General features: G+C 46.3%; 1 protein-coding gene across 6 annotated transcripts in view; it reads right to left on the bottom strand.

Moving 5' to 3' along the window:
- Window positions 1–3,252: 3,252 nt before the first annotated feature.
- The window catches only part of PHF12 (PHD finger protein 12), a 41,173-nt gene continuing 23,217 nt past the window's right edge, over window positions 3,253–21,208 (bottom strand). For 3 of the 6 annotated variants that reach the window (XM_006768043.2, XM_015566743.1, XM_006768045.2), the window contains 12 exons: window positions 20,445–20,838; window positions 18,327–18,447; window positions 17,048–17,180; window positions 15,066–15,230; window positions 11,592–11,750; window positions 10,192–10,990; window positions 8,874–8,999; window positions 8,069–8,212; window positions 7,045–7,143; window positions 6,028–6,110; window positions 4,865–5,003; window positions 3,253–4,517 (listed from right to left, as the gene is read on the bottom strand). In XM_006768043.2, the coding sequence (XP_006768106.1) occupies window positions 4,183–4,517; window positions 4,865–5,003; window positions 6,028–6,110; window positions 7,045–7,143; window positions 8,069–8,212; window positions 8,874–8,999; window positions 10,192–10,990; window positions 11,592–11,750; window positions 15,066–15,230; window positions 17,048–17,180; window positions 18,327–18,447; window positions 20,445–20,838 (2,697 nt within the window). In that variant the 3' untranslated portion in view covers window positions 3,253–4,182. Of the gene's footprint in view, window positions 4,518–4,864; window positions 5,057–6,027; window positions 6,111–7,044; window positions 7,144–8,068; window positions 8,213–8,873; window positions 9,000–10,191; window positions 10,991–11,591; window positions 11,751–15,065; window positions 15,231–17,047; window positions 17,181–18,326; window positions 18,448–20,444; window positions 20,839–21,208 lie in introns of those variants that run through there. The other 3 variants (XM_015566740.1, XM_006768044.2, XM_015566742.1) reach the window with 3 other exon arrangements.

Consider the following 21,208-nt stretch of genomic DNA (forward strand, 5'->3'; position numbering starts at 1 on the left):
ATCAGAGGTATGGAAATGGAACAGATTGACAATTAAAAGAGGGCAGTGGGGCGCCCAGCAGCAATCCTCCCGCGCCCAGCAGCGCCTCCATGCCGGCCGCGCCTTCGGGCTCCCGCCCAGGCCCGTGCCGCCCTGGATCGCCGCCTGGCAGCTGCCGATCGAGCCCGCACTGGCTTGGAAGGGCGCCGCGAGGATCTCCGGAAGGCGGAGGTGGAGGGGAAGACTGGCGGCTGCAGGCAGTGCAGGGGTGTGTGCGTGCGTGGGCCCTGCGAGCGCCCCCTAGGCACGCGTCTGTGTCCTCTGGATGTCTGTTTGTGTGAACACCAAGGTGCGTGTGTACACTTGGGCCCTGGGAGCGCCCTCTAGGTGTGCCCGCGTGAACTCGTTCTAGATGCGTGTGTGTGCACCGGCACGCTGAGGGTGCCCTCTAGGTCTGTACACGCACCCACATACCGTGTGTGAGTGATTTTGGGGGGTATATAATGTACCCGTGGGCTCTGGGATCACCCTTCAGGTTTCCCCCCCACTTCCTTTTATTTATTTACTTACTTATGTTAATTTTTCTCTTTTATTTGTTTTTCCATTGACTTTTTTAGAGAGTGGAAGGGAGGGGAGAGACACAGAGAGAAACATAGATGTGACGGAGACACATCAATTGGTTGCCTCCCCCAAACACCCCCACCAGGGACAGGGATGGAGCCTGCAACCAAGGAATGTGTCCTTGACTGGAATCCAACCCAGGACTTTTCAGTCCGTGGGCCTACATTCTATTCACTGAGCCTAGCCTCCTAGGGCCACCTTCCTTTTAGAAGGAGAGGGAGGGAGAAAAACATCGATTTGTTGTCCCACTCATTCATGCACTCATTGGTTGACTCCCCTCTGACCAGTGATGGAACCATATCCTTGGCATATGGGTACCACGTTCTAACCATCTGAGCTACCCAGCCAGGGCCGGATCCTTTGTGTGTGCATCTTTCATGTGTTTGTGTCCATGTTGCCAAGAGCCCCTCCAGGCATGTGCATGTATCTGTAGTCTCTGAGTGTGTGTGTGCTTGAATGAATATCAAATATACCTGTCCTTCGTGTGGTGCCCTATAACTGAAGGCTTGTAGGAGGGCTAACGGTGTGTGTGTGAGCCCTCTGGGTGACTGTAACAGAGTTGTTCCCTCTGAAGAGGCTTTTGTACATGAATACTTTTGTATCTGAAAGCAAGTTCCATCCTGGATACCTTTTCCTCCATAAACAAGTCCTTCCATTCATATCCTCATAACCCATCCTCAGCTCTTAGGATTCTTCCCATAGAAGGCAAGGAGGTGACACAGTGCTCAGCATGGCACCATCAGTGAAGGGCTGTCAGGATTCACTTTCCTTAGCTGTCTATATCTTTCTGTCTCTGCTCCCCACCTCCTCCAATTCCGAAGGGAAGCAGGAAGAGAAAGAGTATAATATTTATCTGACTTCCAGGAGGAAATTCTCCATGGAATGGTTCTCACAGGTGGTAGAAATGGGTAAAGATACTCCATCACTCAATGGAAGAAGTGACTTTGACGGCAAGGTGGGTGGGAACAACCAGGGAGGCAAGGGTAAGGATATTCCTGGCCAGCCAGGTGACTTGCCAGAAGAAAGGACCTTGCCTGAGAAATCCAGTACAATTTAGTATCCATTGTTTGGCACTTACAGTGTGCCAGCAGTATGGTTAGCCTTGGAAAGATGGAGTTGAACAAGATATGTTTCTGTCCTTAGGGAGTTCAGGAGGCCCATTAGGGCAGGGGCAAAGCTTGACAGGTAGGTGGAAGCCTGGAACAGACCTCAGATTCCCAGGCAAGTTTCCTTATTTAGCTGCACTGTGGATTCACGGTTCAATTGAAGTTGTGGGATGAGGCTGGGGATGGAATATTAAGGACACAGTGCCTTCTCCACCCCTGAAGCCAGATCCTGACAGGCCAACAGGCCACCTACTTGAACAGTGCTGGGACAGACACACAGGTGCTCTTCAGCTGGGTCAGAGACTGTCATTATTTTAATTTATTGACTTTTCTTTTTCATATATTTTGATTCAGAGAGGAAGGGAGACAGAAACATCAATGATGAGAATCATTAGTCGGCTGCTTCCTACATGCTCCATACTGGGGATCGAGCCCACAACACTGACTGGCATGTACCCTGACCAGGAACTGAACTGTGATCTCCTGGTTCATAGATTGACACTCAACCCCTGAGCCATGCTGGCCAATCTATTTATTGACTTTTTAGAGAGAGAGAGGAAGGTAAAGAAAAACTGATTTGTTGTCCCATTTATTTATGCATTCGTTGGTTGATTCTTATATGTGCCTTGACCTGGGATCAAACCTGCAACCTTGATGTATCAGGACAATGCTCTAACCAACTGAGCCATCTGGCCAGGGTTGGGAGACTGTCTTTAGGAAAAACTTCCCAGATAGTTTCTCATGGAAGGTCTTTGAAGAGGAAAGGGTGGAATTTGGTTTAATAAGAGGGCTCAGGGCCTTAGAATTAAGGTAATGCATAGACTTCGTCTTGAGGAATTGCTGCTGTGGAGTAGTGAATGCAGTCCTATAAACTGTGGCACAGCCGGGGTTAGAGACTGGATTTCTCATTTTTCATATTTCCCCAGAGACGTTTGAATCAACAGATTGCTCCACACTACATTCTAAGATGCAGGGGCCACCATCTGCCTTGTTGACTGCTCATAGCAAGTGAGCTAGACCAAGATTCAGGCACAGAGGGTCAAGCGGTAGTTGAATTGCTCCATGTCCAGCTAAGGTGACAGGGAAAGGACAAAACCAGGTGTTATGACCTCCCAGAATAGATGAATAAAGTATGACAGCAAGTAATTGGAACTAAAGGCAGTCTCTACTCTCTAGATTAAAGCTTCTAGACCAGAATGCAGAGGTCTCACTCATGCCAGCTTGTTTTAATGTCTTGGTTTTGGAGCCAATAAGAGCAGGGGCCTGAACATTCTTAGAATCTTGCAGAATCTGATCATGTCAAATAATCAAACCCTCTAAACTCTAAGTCACCCACAAAGTCATACAACAGCTCCCCTTAGCAGATGCACCCTTACCCTTCCATTTCCACTCCCCATGCACTGTAGGCTCACTTTCCTACAACACCTCCCCTCTCCTGATTTCCCTTGGGGAATGTGACTTGTTCAAGGAGACTGTGGGACCAAGATCTCAGGGAGGGTCCCTTCCAAGTATGATGACAGGTAGGACAGACAGGCAGAAAACATAATTTGAAGTATTTTTGTTTTTTTATATACAGAATACAGGAAAGTTTCTGTAAAGTCTAAAACATTACAATTACTATGTACATTGGTACTAGTTGTGGGGTAGGAGAAGAGGAGGGAGTCAAGGGTGGGAGGAAGAGGAGAGAAGTGGCAAGAGAACAAAAAAAGGAGACAAAACAGGTTTACGACAAAAAACATTTTTGCTACAATAGACAATTTGAAGAAAACGCTCTACCACATGTAGTACTGTACACAGTTTTTAAAAACATTGAAAAAATGTCATCACTAGATGTATTTACACAAAATCCAAATACACTTTTCCTTATTCGAAATAAAATAGATGGACAGCCAGAAAAAGGATTCATTTCTCATTTGTCCATAATACACAGTAGCTACCTGTAGTGCAACCGCTGCAGAAAGGGAAAATAACTTGGAGGGTGGGAACCATGGAAAGAGGGTGGGTAGCGATCTTTATATTAAATAAAACAATGATATTGTATAGATTTTGCTGTATGAAAACTGTATTTTTTTCTTTTAATATAAAACTATTGTCACTGCCACAAAATAGAACAAGTTTCTGATTATTTTACAACGGCGGGCGAGGGGGAGGGAGCAGGTGGGTGGGGAACGGTTTTGTGTTGGAGGAAGTGTCCAGACCATTGGCCTTCCCCTCCCTGCCCACGCTGTTCCTCAGCTCGGGTCTGCCGCTTTTCCATGAAATGTTGAGTACAAATATATGTGCAAATGCCCCCTAGAACTTGAGAAAAGAAAAAGGATTTTAAAAAACAGTCAAAAGGTTTTCTTCATGTCATGCAAAGATTGTAGTTGAAGGGTTTCTGGTGGAGTATAGAAAAAACCCGGGCTTGGTTTGTGTACATTTTTGCATTGCAGGAGTCTTGGGGTGAGTGAGGCGGGTGATGGGGTAGCCACCAGTCCTAGGGAACGGAGTTGGAGCGCAACACAGGGCCCTGGTGGGGCTTGAGAGAGAGCTTCTCGGCCAAGACCCCATCTTGCAACAGACTGGCATCGCCTTTGGGCTGTTTGGTCGCAAACTCAGTGATGCTGAAGACAAACTGCAGACACCCCAGCTTGATGTAGCTGCCATGGTGCAGTAAGGCCGTGCCTTCCCAGCCGGCCCCACTGCCCCCAATCAAGCTCGAGCTGCTGGCTTTGCAGTTGCAAGGTCTCCGTTGTGGCCCCTGGGCTTGGGAACTCATCATGGGTGCCTCCTCACTTGGCTCTTCATCCTGTTTCTGGTGCCGGCGGCGCCCTGGGGAAAAAGGGGATGGTCACCAGAGAGGAACAGTGAGCGGTCCAACAATCTGGGCTGTTTGCCAGATGGATCCCTGTACCTCCCCATTTTAGATACTGCATGACTGGGGTGAGGGGTGCTCAGAAAGGACTGGTCAAGTCTGAAGTGCTGTATACATAAGTGCGTGCACGGCACTTGGTTCTCCATGACCCTCCCTGGGCCCAGGAGTAAGCACTTGGCCAATGCAACCAGGAAGGCAAGAGACAGCATATCACTGGCAGCAAGCCTCAGCCACCCTGACAGAGCCTTAGAAAATGTGTCCAAAAATGGCAGGCTTCACGGCCACAGGCCATGCTCCAACTTACTGATGACACTCTGCACTTTGGCAACAATACTGCTTGGGGGGGTTGGCGGGGTCTTCTCAGAGAAGTCACATGAATACAGCACATTGTCCACCGTTGTCCCGTGTTCACTGTAGTTTAACAGCTCATAATGTTTGGTATTCTGAGGAGGAGGAGGGAAGATAAGATGTGTGGTCTGCTGCGTGGGGCCTGGGGCTAAGGGGAGAGAGGACATATGGAGAAGGCTGTGCTGCTCTATCTGGGGAGCTCTCTTTCTTTCCCAATCGTGCCCTTCTTCCCTATACTTTTCGACTGGGGCTCAAAATTTGCCTCCTGTGTACTCCCAGGAGCAAGCTCCCGCCTTTCCCTCCTCCCTCCCCTCCCCCCACAGGCATGCAACTCCTAACCTCTAAGGGAACCCAGGAGACTTGCAACCAGGGGAGCAATGGGCACTGTCAGTTAGTCCCAGGCTCACCCCTGAACCTATCTCTAAGGCTCCCTTTTCTCTGACTTTCCAGAGCCAAAGCAGATTCGCCCTAGGTTCTCTCCTGTTACTTCTTCTATCCGAAGCCCTGCCTTGTTTCACTGTCCCCAGCTTTCATAAATGTACTCTAACAATAAAAAACAAAAACAAATAAACAAAACAGATTCACCCCTTCAGGGAAGCTTTCCTTCTTAGACACCCCCCCCCCCCTTTTCTGCCTCCTCAGCACTGGCTCCTGTTGTAATCACTGGCCAGATGGATCCCTGTACCTCCCCATTTTAGATACTGCATGACTGGGGTGAGGGGTGCTCAGAAAGGACTGGTCAAGTCTGAAGTGCTGTATACATAAGTGCGTGCACTTGAAATCACTGGCATATGAGATGATGAAACTCACAGAGTTGCACTAAGAGGGCTTGGCTTCTTTCTATACTGTTTCCTCCCCCTGCTTAGCCCCACCCCTCCCCCCACCTCAGCTGAGCCTGTGATCAACCTCAGGAGATATGGTAGCCCCGCTCCTGGGGAGCAGATGGCCATGGTAGAATGTCCTTTCACACCAAGCCTCTTCTCCTCCCCAGATGACAGGAAGGGAAAAGGAGAAGACCCCCAACCCCCTTCTTCTCACCCAGGCACTGAACAAAAACGCAGTGCCTGGGAGAGGCCTCGGGTGGGGAGAGCTCCCTCCTACCCCATCAATACCCCTTACCTCATCGTAGAATATGCAGGCGTGTTTCCCGGACACGTAGTTACAGTGACCATAGTTTGTAAGGCACACGTCCATGTCAGCTCCTGCAAGGTGACATGAATAGAGGAAAAGGGGGCAGAGAACAAATTGTAACGTGTACGTGTCAAGGTGTGGGGGAGGGGGAGTGTTAGCTTCTGGGCAGGCACTAGGAGACCCTGAGGGACAGGTAGCTCAGGGCCCCCTCCTTGTATTTTAAACTAAAGCTGATGTCTTTTCAACCACTTGCTAAAGAACAGTTGTCTTTGCCAGCTGATCTGCTTTAGAACATATGGCTCCTGCCCAGATGGGTACAGTGAGCTACTGAAGAAAATGCGATATTTTCTTTTCATTTTTTAAAATATATTTTTTATTCATTTCAGAGAGAAAAGAAGAGGGAGAGAAACATCACTGATGTGAGAGAATCATTGACTGGCTGCCTCCTGCATGCCCCCTACTGGGGATTGAGTCCACAACCCTGGGCATGTGCCCTTGACTGGAGCGTCAGTCCACAGGCCAACGTTCTATCCCCTGAGCCAAACTGGCTAGGGAGAGGATGGGATGTTTTCATGAGAACACAACATGGGGTGCAGGGCCTATAAATCATATCACCTGAAAGAAGGGAAATGTCTAGGCTGGGGGCTAATCTGCCTGCACCTCTGTACAAGATAGAGAGCGAACTAAAGCCCAGGTGTATGTGAGCACCGTAACTTTTTCAAAGACCTGCAGGCAGAAAGCATGTGCTCTCTCCTTGGATATCTCCTTGCAGTGTTTTAAATGCCTCACTGAGCAGCAGTCAGTAGTTTTACCTCTCCTGATGTCACACTGGGCACAAAGCAAAGGGGCAGAAGGCAGGGAAGACAAGCAGCTGATGGTCTCCTATCTTAGCCCCTCTGGTTGGGACATCCATCAAGTTAAACCAGTCTGCCCCTTTCTAGCCTTTGAGGGTAAGAGTGTTAGCCTTTAGGGCTGAACAGACTCAGCACCTCCTAGCTGGCTCACCTGTCCCGATGTAGAGGGTTCGATAACACATGTTCACAGCTCCTCCCAACCCTAAGAGAGGGTAGAACACAGCTCGGGCCTGTACCTCCTTTCTTTGCACTACAAGACAAACACAGGGATAGGGTTATTCAGAAACTCAGAACCTGACACTCAAATGCAAACCAACAGAACATATGGCTCAAACATTAACAGAACCTGGACCTTTGGCGTATCACTTGAAGAATATAATCCCACTGGATGAGTAATCTTTACAAACTCACATCTAACACTGGGCTGCTTCACGGTGAGGCTCTTTGTCCCACACACAGCAGTCCTCACATGGGGTAAGAAGGCCCAGAGCTTTGACAATGGTCACAGAATTTAAGGATGATAGTACTTTATAAGCTCTTGGCTGCTGGTTGGTTTGTCAGGGATATACTAGCTGGTCCTATAGGGAGGTTGTGCAAAAAAGGGCACAGACCACCTCTCTCAAACTTTAAGGTGCGTATGATTTGCCTAGAATCTTGTTAAAATGCAGATTATGATTTTGTAGGTCTAAGGTGGCGCCAAAGCTCTGCATTTCTAACAAGTTCTTAGATGCAGCTGCTGCTGCTGGTCTGGGGACCAAACTTTTAACAGCTAATGCTCCAAGGGGAGTCCTAAGCAGAGTTAACCTCTTGGGAAGGATTTCCAGGAGGCTAGCCCAACTGTTACTCTGTTTCTCACCTTTTGGGAAATTCTTCTAACTTGAATATTTGACAGCAATTGAGCAGAAAACACTACATATACCCAAAGGCACTTGTAGCTGCTTTCTGTGTCTCAAAGTGGATATGTATGAAAGAAAGTTACAGTGCACTTCCTGGAGTCTGAGCTGAAAGCTGTGGGTGCCATTTTGTATCTGTTTTCTGAGAAAAAAAACAAAAACCATGGTGCTTTATAAAGCCCATAAAAAGCACACACTGAAAGCTGAGATTTCCATGGAGGGGAGATGGCCATTCACACAGAGATCTGATGGCGTGGTGTGGTGGCAGGTGTGCATGCGCACCTTCTGTGTGGTGCCCTCCAGAAGCCAGTGGATGTGCCCCGACACTGCCCGGTGAAGTTTGGACCCGGGAGGGGAAAAGCTGATGTATTCTCTGCAAGGCCAGAAACTTGATCAGCTTCTCGTCCAGCATATTTATCTCGATTTCTATTAACCAAAGAGAAAGATTAAAAAAGCAGCTGAGGAGGAAATGGAATGAGAAGTAGGCTAAGGTTACCGAGCAAATAGTGCAGCATTTCTAAAATCCAGCCAAGAGCTTTTTAAAAAATAGCACAAAGTGATACAAAGATCTTGGCTGGGCATCTCACTAGCCATCTGCCGTGAGAGACAGGCCCCAGTGCAGACTATGCAGATGCCTCCTGCCCCGGGGTAGCTGGATTTTAGGTAAAGTGGTCCTAGAAAGGTAGAGCAAGATAAACCATTTGCCTGTGCATGGGGAAGGGCCTGGATGTCTGATATTGGGGCTTAGATTTCTACCCACTCTGTTTACAGAGACCGAGTTCTGCCCTGCTTCTCCTTGATTGTGGGGGCGAGATGCCTCCTGATTTTATTCTGCAAGTGCAGGTGATCTGACTATAGTGATTTTCTTCTCTTCTCACTGGTCAGCTTGGCTCTGTTCTCTCTTCATCTTTGATTATGTGTATATGCATAAGGCAGAGATAGAAGGGGCTTTTTTCTCTACACCACTCCCCTCTCCAGCCCTGAGATCAGGCGTCCCTTCTACCCCTTTTGAAATGAGCTGAATGCTGCGTGGGGACAGCACTTCCACCACAGTAGCTGGTGGCAGAGCAGCAGCTCACTCACTCACCTCCATTGACATCCATAAATGCTCGAAGTGAGTTGGTGAGGTCCACCATGGCAGTAGAGTTGGCTGGGAAAGAGGGTACGGTTAAAGCGCTTCCTATGGATAACGTGCCGGGGCTGACCTTGCCATCTGGGGACGGAGCAGGAAGACTGTTACTTACGTCGCCTGAGGGAAACCCACCGGTACAATCCCCCACTGCCGAGACAGGTCTGGATTTCGGACCCAAGGTGATGTTCCCTTCTCGATTCTCACCCCATAGGCTCTGGAACTCCTAGAGCTAAAAACGTGTGGTGAGGAAGGGCAGATGGAACGACAATGCACCCAGGCATGCAGAAGGCTCCAGGGAACTGAGATCCAGTGAAATCTACTGCTCTGGGGAATGTTGGTGGGGTAACTTCATTCTCTGAGCCATGACTACCTCCCTACTACTGCTATTCATTTAAATAAGTGGTGCCTGCCCCTAAAGCTCCTGCCTACTGAAGTCTGACTCACAGGTGCAAAATCTATCCAGGAAAAAGCCTGAGAAGTGGGGCCACCCTGAGATCAGGGGCTCCAGGCAGAGAAGTCACAGACACCTTGTTACCAAGACTTCCAGCTGACTAAGGAGGCCAGCTTCAGTTCAGACAGGAGAGACCACAGGGGGTTTCAGCAGCATCTGATACCTGGTTCAGATGCTGAGGTCAGCAACCTCGAGGTCCCGAGCGCTGACTGGAGATAGCTGACAGCAGGTCCACACTAGGTCAAGTATGGACATGAGGGCAAGCTTTTGGGCCAGAACTATCTCTATGGGCATCCCACTCTGCAGCAATTCTAAAGGCAGTGTTCCTTTCTAGCCCTGCTTTTCCTGACATGGAAGTTCCTTCAAAATAACCAGGCTCTGAGATTCTGGATCAGGTGTGGATCTAATCTCTGGTGCGGATCATGAAACAGAGGCTATCACTCAGAGCCTCAGGATGAGCACAATGGTTTCGGATCACATGCTGCCTTCCTCAAGGGTGATGGGATAAAACAGGCAGAAGACCCAGGCCTGGAAGGAGTGGGAAGGCAGAATCAGAAGATCCAGGCTGTAGTTCCAATCCTGCCACTGACTTGTTAGATCACCTTAAAGAAATTACTTAAGCTTTCAGAGCCTAAGCAGTCCCACTGAATAGACGAAGACAAGTTAACATGTACTTTCTCTTCCATCACAGAAATGGGGGGAGGATAAATAATACAGAGATCAAAGCCCTCTGAAATATTCACAGATAAGATTTTTTGAAGCTTATTTGTCAGGAAGAACATAAAATTACTCCAAATCACCCTAAGGCTGAGTAGCACTCACCTGAAGATGGCGCTGGTGAGCAGAAACTTTGGCTGGCTCCTGTGGCCAAGATACTGTCTCCTGCTGCTTGGGGGGGAGTGAGCACCCGGGTGGCATTTGGGGGTGAGCCCAGTGGCCTTGAATCTGTCAACGGAGGTCCTATCTGTGATTGGACAGTCTTTCTTTGCAAAGTGCTGGTGTTCTCGATGCTGGCACAAGAGCTGGGAATGGAAGGGGGCAGGCTTGGGACAGGAACCAAACTCCTCTGGGGGCAAGAGCTGGGGCCAGTGGCATTCTCTGTCTTCACAATGATGCCGACGGTGTGGTTCTGAAGCCCCCCAGCCGCTGGTGGTGTGAGGGGCCGGGGCCAGCCTTGTCGGTGTGAGAGGCCTGGTAGGGGGGTGTTGGCGCCTGGAAGTCGCCGGGGGTCCGTGGAATCAGTGGGGCTGCTGTAGAGGTGTGGGCCATTGGCTTTCACCTCTGTGTTCACTGGCCCGTTGGCAGTCCCACAGGGGGTTTTCTTGGATTTTTCCGCACAAGAACTGCAGCTGATGTCCTCTAGGGCTGGGGGTTGGTGGGGTGGAGAGCAGCTCAGGGAATTCTGGGTGCTAATCCCTGAGGGGCAGGACAGGGGATAGTGGGAAGGTGTAGTAGGTGCCTTGTCAGCTGTTTGCAGGGAGGTGGTGATTGAGCTGTCAGTCACAATAACAGGCTTAATATCAGCCTTCTCTGTCTGTTCAGAGTCCCAATGCGAAGGCATCTGCTTAGCAGATAAATGTTTCAATATGCTGCACTGGAGCGCAACAACACTACAGAGCCACTGTAATGGAAGGAGAGGAGAGGAGAGGAGGGTAAGAGGCCTGGGAGGCGCTGGTCCTTCCTGCCACAGTGGCCAGGGCTACAGCAGAGCTGATAAACACTGTTTCCGAGGTCCCATTGCGAATGCCCAGAAAGGGTGTGCTTGACTCCTGATAGGATTCCATTTCCATTCCCAAGCAAGACTTGTTGGTACACTCAGCAGACAACACCCTGGTCAGCAGAGCTTGGGATTCCCGTTCTGGTTTTGCCCCTAAGGCTCACCTTGTGACCAATATTCAGCAAGTACCCTAAACATCGGCTGTGTGTCCAGCACTATCACCTAGTCTCTCTATGGGTCTACTGAGCTCTTTCTACAGACAGTTTTGCCCATCTCACAGTGCAGGGAGACCGATGGAAAGAAGCAGACCGGTTGACTCTGTAGTTCTCTTACTTGCCTCAAGATCTGAGTCAGAGGTTCTCCCTGAAATAGTCAACTCTTGGGGGGGTGGGGATGGGGGGGGGGTTGTAGAAGATGGGGATGGGAATGACACTGAGGCTATTTCCATAACAGCTGCAGTGGGATGGAAGATTAGATTTGGAATCCCAGCCCTGCCTTCACTCACCTCTTGCTGCTCTGCCTGGGTGGCTAAGTGCTCAGAGTTCAAAAGGTGCATCTGTGATTCCTCAGGGATCCCATTGCAGATCAGCTCTCCATCCCGAATGGCCGCGGGTGCAATGAGTGGGGGTGGAAACTGGTATTGAGATTTGATAGCATCAGGAACCTGTTCAGAAGAGATAGGAGGAGGAAGGAGAGGGAGATAGTGCCAACACGGCCAGTTGATTCTGCTCTGACCGTGCTCTTCTGTCCTTGGTGCTGATGCCCAGGGGACCATCATCCACTCTGGGATAAGGTGGCTTGGTGGGCAGCAACTGCTCTGTGCCACCATCTCTTTGCCTAACACATATGCACGCTAGCTTGAGAAGGCACAACACTGGAAACAGCAGGCATGCCCCCCACTTTACTTCATTAAGGTCTAAGGACTGAGGAAGCCAGAAATCATTGTATATGCCTTCTGCTTTGGTCTAAAAAGTAGAAGACTGACACCAAACAGGGGTCCAGAGTGGTACCCTGGGCTCTTATTGCTTAGGATCAAGTTTGGAAAGTAAGTAAACAATATCTGAAGAGATAAAAAGTTAAATATATATATATATATATATATATATCACATTCACAGCAGACATGCTCAGCATGAGGCCTGGCTCCAGATAAGCACTCAATGTCAGTTTTCTCCATTCATTCATGACTCATAAAACAATTGAAGACCTCTTTGTTCACAAACAGAAGACACACTCTGAATCTCACCATGTAAGAATGAAAGCGCCACACAAGCAAAGAATCATTCATACATTCAACCAACATTTATTGAGCATCTCCTGAGTCTGGGCACTGTGCCAATTCCTAGAAATCCAGATGAACAAAATTTAAGCCTTGCCCTCAAGGAGCTCACAGTCTAGTAAACACAGAAACATTATAATACAATGTAATGGATCCTAGAATAAAGGTATGTCTAAGTAGCTATTAAAAACATGGAGAAAAGTGCTTATTTCTACCTGGGGGACAGACGCTTGGGATTAGAGATTTTATAGGAAGGCGGTATTTGAGCTGAGACTTGGCAGTTAAGAAGGAACTTCCAGGCAGACCAAGGGGAAATAGGGTAGGGAAGCAGTACCTAAGGCAGAGATGTAAAAGCACCTGGTAGATTTGGAAAATATTTTGGGAGAACCAAGAGATTTGGCGAGCAGGTTCTTAGGGAGGATAAGGGAAGGAAAGCCCCAAATGATTGCCTTTCCTTATTTTATTATTGTTATTTTAATTTAATTTTTATTTACTTATTTATTTTTATTGATTTCAGAGAGGAATGAAGAGGGAGAGATAGAAACATCAATGGTGGGAGAGAATCACTGATTGGCTGCCTTCTGCACGCCCCCTACTGGGGATCGAGCCCACAACCTGGGCATGTGCCCTCGACTGGAATCAAACCCAGGACTCCAGTCATAGGCTGACACTCTATCCACTGAGCCAAACCGGCGAGGGCTTCTTTATTATTATTATGAACCCTCATTTGAGGATATGTTTTTATTGACTTTAGAGGGGAGGGGGGGGAAGAGAGAGAGAAACCTTGGTCAGGAGCCTCCCGTATGTGCCTAACCAGAGATTAGCCCACAAGCTAGGAGTGTGGCCTGAATGGAATTAAAACTGCAACCTTTTGATGTATGGCAGGAAGCTCCAACCAACTGAGCCACCCAGCTAGGGCTCCCTGTCCTTATTTCACTCTCAAATTGTCCAATTACAAAATGCTTTTCAGAAAATTTGTGCCCTTGGATTTTCCTCAAGAATAGAGAAACATTTTAAAAGGGAACATTATAAAATGACAGGGTTTATCAAAGCCTCTTGGCCTGTTCATTTTGGTAGCCCGGCTCTTTTCCATACCTATATGGTGAATTATAGTCTAGATTTTTTCTAGATCTGTTTAACTAAGGCAGTGGTCGGCAAACTGCGGCCTCTTGAGTGTGGCTCTTCCACAAAATACCACGTGCGGGCGCGCATGTACAGTGCGATTGAAACTTTGGCCACACTCAAGGGGCCAAAGAGCTGCATGTGGCTCGCGAGCTGCAGTTTGCGGACCACTGAACTAAGGTATGAGGCTTGTCACCTGTAATATTTCTTACCCCCAACTGAAAATACCTAACTTAATTTTGGAAAACTGGTGTTTCCACTGAAGTATAAATATTTACACAGTTAAGAGTTTGTTATCCAATTTTCAACAGTTAACATCTTGCTGGTGCTGACACCCACTGGAAATGATGGGTATGATTTTTTAAAAAAAATCCTCACCAGAAGATATGTTTTTACTAATTTTATTTATTACTATTTTTTTTTAAGATATATTTTATTGATTTTTTACAGAGAAGAAGGGAGAGAGATAGAGAGGTAGAAACATCGATGAGAGAGAGACATCGATCAGCTGCCTCCTGCACATCTCCTACTGGGGATGTGCCCGCAACCCAGGTACATGCCCTTGACTGGAATCGAACCCAGGAACCTTTGGTTTGCAGGCCGACACTCTATCCACTGAGCAAAACTGGCTAGGGCTGTTTTGATTAATTTTAGAGAGAAGTGAAGGGAGGGACAGGAAGCGAAGGGGGGGGGAATATGTATGAGAAAAACATTAATTGGTTGCCTCCTGTACCTGCAACCTAGGTATGTGCCTGGACCAGGAATAGAACTGGCAACCTTTCAGTGCATGGGGCAACCAACTGAGCAACACCATCAGCCAGGGTGGGGCTGGTGTGATTTTAAAGTATGGCTGCCCCCAAGTGGCCATATTTAAGAATTGCTGGTTCCTATTGATAACATATGACAGTCTGGAATTATTTCAAAAGAGAAAAATCAGCTTATATATAGGTATATAGTGTTGGGCTCTCTAAGTTAAATGCATGAGGGGACTGAGTGGCTTATGAGAACCAGCCTCAACACCACCAAATGCTCTTCAAATTTCTCTGTCAAATCTCTGTGGATACACTTTAATAATTGTTAAGTACATAAAATGTATTGCTAATATATTAACAGCAGCCTGGGAAGAGATTTAACTTTCCTTTAGACATTTTCTCTCTTAAATTCCTCAGTTGGGATAGCCCACTTTCCACATGGCCCTCTGCTTAATCACCCCCACCTTCACCTCACGACAGCTCTAGGAAGGGGCCATCAAACAGGAAGAGATGGCACCGAGTGCCAGGAGAGGGGCAGTAACAGCAGAGCACATCTACATTTGGTGGAAGGGGTTAAAGACTGTTTATCTGCAGGAGAACGAGAGACCTGCAGTTTTAAGGCCGACTATGGGGTTTGGCATTCATAATCCCGACCACCCTCCTCAAGTATTAAAATGTACAGCCACAATCATTACTTGTTCAGATACCACAGAGAAGTCTCAGGGACTTCAGTTTCCCTATTTGTGGAAGTGGGACCATGGCCCTCTGTCTATACCTTGAAGGTGATCAGAAACCACCATCCTGCCTGAACCAGGTTTGTGACTCACCTTCAAGCTTCTTCTTTTGACCGACTGGAGCACACGGCGATTAGGAGGGTGCTTCTTGTGAATTCGGTTCAGGAAATCCACTTTGACGACGTGCTGTGAAATGGTGTCCTGGAAACGGTCAAACACCTGGCACCGATTACTCAGTGTCATATTCTTTTGGTTCAGCTAGGATCAAAGCAGAAACACTCCTGTGGTGAACCTCAAAAGACATCCCTCTCCCAGCTAACTATAAATGGACCAAATGGGATTGTCTGTCAGGGGTTGGCATGTCAACACTTGTCAGAGTTGCATAAGACTTTCTCCCTCAGCTCTGCCCAGTCCAACAAGGGACAACTGGTATGTTCCTATTCCCTAGAGTGGCAGGAAATAGGGAATTAGCTAAGAAGTGGCCTTCCAAATTCAGCCACTGACAGTCTTCTGTCCAGCTCAGACCACCCTGACAGTTTACAGGTTTCTTTTTTTTTTTTCCTTTTAGTGTACAGGTTTCTGAGGAGATGCAGGCCTTGGCCCTCAAGAGACCCAGACTCCAGTCCTAGCAAGAGAACCTCTCCCACAGGAAGCAGGACTGTTTCCTATATAGGAGTTTGGTTGACAGCTGGGATCAGCACCCAAATCCTGTGTGGCCTGCCCTTTTCCTCTTCCATGGTACTAGGGAGCAAACTCCTAGAATATATCACAGTGTTGTTCTATAGGAGGCAGAACACTTGGACTGCGCTAAGAGGCCAAAGAGAGGAGAGGGAAGTTTGTGCAGCAGCATACAGAAATTATGTCACATTTCCTCTTCTACAACTGGTCCCATACACTTTAATTCAAAAGGAAAAAAAATGTGTGGCAGCTTCTAATTAGTAAAAGAGGAAAAACCCCTAAGTGGCTAATAAAATATTACCCAATTAATAACTTCTCATCTGCTGGAAAGGTGATCTTTAAGATTCATATTTGGGTAAATTGCTCACGGTTGCTTTTTTTTTTTGGTTCAGTAAGAGGCAAAACAAGATACTCATACTGAGCCCCAGAGAGAAGCTTCCTCCTAGATAAATCTTTCTGAACAGCATTAGACAAGTAAGAGGACAAAGCAACTACTTTCTTTCATATGTGCAAGTCTATAACTGAGGTTCCCTCAGTGTAAAGTAGAGAGCACATTGCCACGTTGAGGGGCAACAGTCATTCCATGATTATCACCATTTGATAGGCGGCGTCTTATGCAATAACATTTTTTAATTTGGAAAGGCTGTCCTTATGAGGGACCTGCTCCTCCTGAAGCCCTCTCCTACTCAATCTATGAGTGACTATTCTAAGTGCCTATAAGGAAATATCTTTGGAGATAGCAAACTACAGTTCTGTTTTGGCCCCAGGAAGCAGTCTGGAAAATGTACCCAAGACTCCTGGGAAATAGATAATACCTTCACACCATTCATTCAACAACTTAGTTACTCAACACCTATAAGTGTTATAACAAGAATTAAAGTAAGAGGAGGGGAAGAACCTCATTTGGTGCCTAGGGAAGATGAGGTGCTCAATAAATGGTTGACTGTCTGGAATACCATTATATCCACGTCAATTCGCTGAAGTTACTGTGCAGTTAATATCTTAGAATTTTCTTTGTTCCCTCTAAAAACAAGAGGCAGGAAAATATGGAAGCAACCACTGTGAGAGTATTTATTTCCATAAGGTTGGACCTAATATACTCCAGTTTAGGGCTATAACATCTGCTTGATTCACTCTGGAAGAAAATATTAATGAACAACCAAATGCTAGTAGGTTAAGTCTGTCCATGCAGCTAAAATAAGGCATTGTGATAAAAGGCAAAACGCACAGCTAACGCATGTCAAAATAATCGGAATTGAGTAGAATGGTCTGCAGAAACCAGCATCGGAGAGATTATAGTGAATTCTGGTACAAAGCTGACCTTACTATGCTTTCTACTGAATCAGTCCACGCTCCACTGTGCCCATAGAGGACTGAAGGGACATTGCTGTACTTACCACCACATGTTCGATGTGATTTGGACACATCCATCTGCCCAGGGGCATGGCAGTGAGTGGTGGCTCAAGGCAGTCCATGTGGAACAGGAGGGGGCAATAGTCACACTGGATGAGAGGGGCCACGCGACAACTCCTGCAAAAAAGAGATTAGGCCATTTCTGTGGCAAGATGGGAGAACTCAAAACAACCTCCCCTCCTTAATCCTAACAACATTCTCCCACATCCTCCTCCCCCAATGATTCAGTTACATTCACGATTAGAAAGATGGATGAAGTTGGGGGCTACCACACAGCTCTTCATTATTCTCTCTTCTAAGAGAACTGTGTCTTGTCAGGAAGTGAATGTTTACGTGGAGTATGCTAAAGTGGCTGTCAGAGCATGAATGATAAATGCTCAGTACTCACTGGGGGGAAGACAGCCAACTCTACTTGATCTTTCTACTCCTTAAAAAAAAGCAACTACTGCATTAAACAACAACAACAAAAATACTAGCAACCTTTCTAAAATCGACTACAGCAAGAACCTTTTCTTCTGCATGAAGCACTCAGAAAGACTGAGAACCAGAGACAGTTGTGCTGGGAAAATGATTTTGTAATGTATTAATGTAAGCATAATTAAAGGGAGGGGCTTAAGCAAATGCCAATTATGATTTGTAACCATGATACTCCCGGGTCCTCAAAATGCACTGGAGACACAGTTTGGGCTCAGAGTCCCGCACTCTGCTATCTAGTCCCCTATAGCTTTTGGTGTGGAACATTTCTTTTTCATATTTTTTCTCTCCTGTTATCCTGTCCTTCTAACCTATCTAAACAAGTCCATCTTCAGTAGCAGCTGGCTCCTGTCACTGAGGAGATCCTATTGGAAGAAAACCAGTATCACAGGGAAGCTACAACTGGGGCAACCTAGGTGCTTTTGGAAGTCATCCAGTCTAATGCATACTGTGGATACCTGTACTACTTTTAAACTAAACTTTAGCGATTTAAAAATTATTTGTTGTTTCCAGGGACTTGTGTCGCTGCAGGCTAGAATTCTTCCTGATAGGTAGTCTAAATACTTCACACTTTAGTTTACTTTCAACTCCTCTTGTTTAGCCTCTACAGTTTACAATACTTGTTAAAATATTCAAGGCTCAATTAGTCACTCAGTCTCTCTGCTCTCATATCATCAAAATATAGATTATGTACATTTAACATATATGGTTTGAAAGAGGTGATGGAAGAGAGAAAAAAACATCATTTGCTGAATATGAGGAAAAGCCTCTTATATGGAGGAAAAATACCTGCTACACGTGAAGCAGACTTTGACCGGTAAGGGCACGAGACCATTGTGATCTAACTCATGCTGTGTCTTCTTAACGTTTTTCCCTGTGGTTTCCTCCTTTCTTCTTCTCTTGCTGGAACCTAGAAGAGAAATTGGTGGCGCTGAACTTTCTCTAGGTGCAGAGTTCCTGGCCTCAGATATGGACACAATAGTAAGCGAAAGGAAGAGACCTCAGTAAAAGCATGTGCTATGGCCTAGACATGGATCTCGTTCTGAGGCCCCCTGGTCTGGTTTCAAGTGAGAAAAAGAATTAGAAGGGAGACTGAGACATAAGTCAGAACCTTGATCAGAAGTCACTTGTTCTGTGGCACAAACACCTCTAAAGGTTTTGTAAACATAAAGTGGCCAGAAGCCTAGCTTATATACTGGCAACCTATGAAATATAAATAGGTCAAAAAGCCTATTATCTGGAGGTAGATGAGGAAAAAACTACAATTTCACTGCATTTTAACAAAAATCAGAAAAGCTTTGATTCTGCATCTTACTGACCGTAAGTTTAAGTTTGCCAATTTCACTCTATCTGAAAGAAAAAAATAAGATCTAGAAGCTTCATGGTATCAAGAAGAAGCCATGACTTGATTGATTAAACAGACAAACAAACAAAACACAAGGAGGGTAATTTGGTAGTATCTATTAAAACTATAAATATCTGCCTTAACCGGTTTGGCTCAGTGGATAGTGTGTTGGCCTGCAAACTGAAAGGTCCCAGGTTCGATTCCGGTCAAGGGCATGTACCTTGGTTGCAGGCACATCCCCAGTAGGAGTGTGCAGGAGGCAGCTGATCGATGTTTCTTTCTCATCAATGTTTCTAACTCTCTATCCCTCTCCCTTCCTCTTTATATTTAAAAACAAACAAACAAAAACTATAAATACAGCCCGCCTGGCATGGCTCAGTGGTTGAGCATCGACCTATGAACCAGGAGGTCATGGTTTGATTCCCGGTCAGGGCACATGCCCAGGCTGCGGACTCGATCCCCAGTGTGGGGTGTGCAGGAGGCAGCCAATCAATGATTCTCATTGCTGTTTCTATCTCCCTCTTCCTTCCTTTCAGAAATTAATAAAAAATATATATATAAAAAAGAAAGTAATTTGTCTTAAAAACAACAACTATCAACACAGTTTTGACTCAGCAATTCTAATATTAAGAATTTATCCTAGGTGAAACCGGTTTGGCTCAGTGGATAGAGCGTCGGCCTGCGAACTGAAAGGTCCCAGGTTCGATTCCGGTCAAGGGCATGGACCTGGGTTGCGGGCACATCCCCAGTGGGGGATGTGCAGGAGGCGGCTGATCGATGTTTCTCTCTCATCGATGTTTCTGACTCTCTATCTCTCTCCCTTCCTCTCTGTAAAAAATCAATAAAATATATTTTAAAAAAAGAAAGAATTTATCCTATAGACACACACCCACAAGTATACAATGATGTATTTACAGAATTATCTGTGAAGCACTATCTATAGAAACAAAAGATTAGGAAAAACCTGAATGTCCATTAACAGGAAATTAAATAAATTATAGTACATCTATATGTATGATAGATCATTATACAATCATTAAGAGAAACTAAGTAATGTCTCTATTAATATGGAAAGATCTCTATCCTGAGCACATTATGAAATAAAAAAAAGCAACGTGTAGAACAGAATATCAAGTATGCTATTTAAGGGGGAAATAATGAGCATGTATCTGTTCTTGCTTATACATACACAAAGAAATTCTAGAGGAAATACACAAGAACAGAACAGTGGTTATCTGTGAGGGGTAGGAAGGTGGAAACTAGGCAAATGGCAGGCAGAAGTAGAAGGGAAATTTTTCCTGTACGCCTTTTTATATTTTTTGATTTCTGAATCATGTAAATATATTACTTTTTTTAAAAATGCGATACTGGGAAGGGTGGAAAGAGAAAATTGAATAAGCACTGTAAGAGCTAAAACCTTCAAAGATCTCTCCAGGAAGAACCAAGAACAGTATGAGACAGTGGCTATACAGACAGTGATCCCATAGGCAGCACTACCCTTTGACTGGACAATAATCCTCTGGAAGGTGGAGTGGGGGAGGGGATATAATGGTTTGGCTAACCTGGTAGTGCAGTGGTACAAGTCAGTTCATTGGGCAACTGGAATTGGGTGGGGTTCCGCTCCATGGCGGCAGCAATCAGCAGCTCAAAAGGCCGCCTTAGCTGGGGCTGCACATAGTCTGGCTCTACTGCCACTGGCTCCTCATCCACGTCAATGATGTCCTCGTCAACGTCGTTCTGCTCAGAGGTGGGGGTCTCTGTGCTGGCATTGGACGTGGGCGTGCCAGGCCGGCTGGCTCTTCTCTCCAGGATCCGGGCATGGGCCATAGCCTTGAGTTCAGTTTTGCTAGCTGATCTATCCAACAAGTCAGTGTCACTGCTGGGGGATGTAGTCCGTTTGCCAGATTTGTCCACCAGTCCATTAACATGGCCCAGCTCCTTTTTCTGTTCTCGCTTCTGTGCAAATGAACAGGAGGGCCCATCATACAAAGTACCACAAAACAGAAAGAAATAGATGCTATAAAATCCTATGAGACTACAAACCAAAATTATGAAAGTCACAGATTCATCCACCTGGGGACTTGGAACACAGTTCTGTTAAAGTTGACAAAATTATAGCTGAACTAATGCTGGCAAAACTATTGCAGCAGGGAATCACCAAAAGGCATGGAAATTAGAAACTATTATACAAATCACACATCATTTCCTCTAAGTCATCATATGATACACAATATCTCTATACAAGCAGAGGAATAAAGGAATAAACAACTAACACAGTGAGAACAAGCTCAATGAGACTGAGGACAGTAAGAATAACAGTGGGAAC

This window comes from Myotis davidii, unplaced genomic scaffold (genome assembly GCF_000327345.1).
Source record: "Myotis davidii unplaced genomic scaffold, ASM32734v1 scaffold363, whole genome shotgun sequence".
Taxonomy (NCBI): Eukaryota; Metazoa; Chordata; class Mammalia; order Chiroptera; family Vespertilionidae; genus Myotis; species Myotis davidii.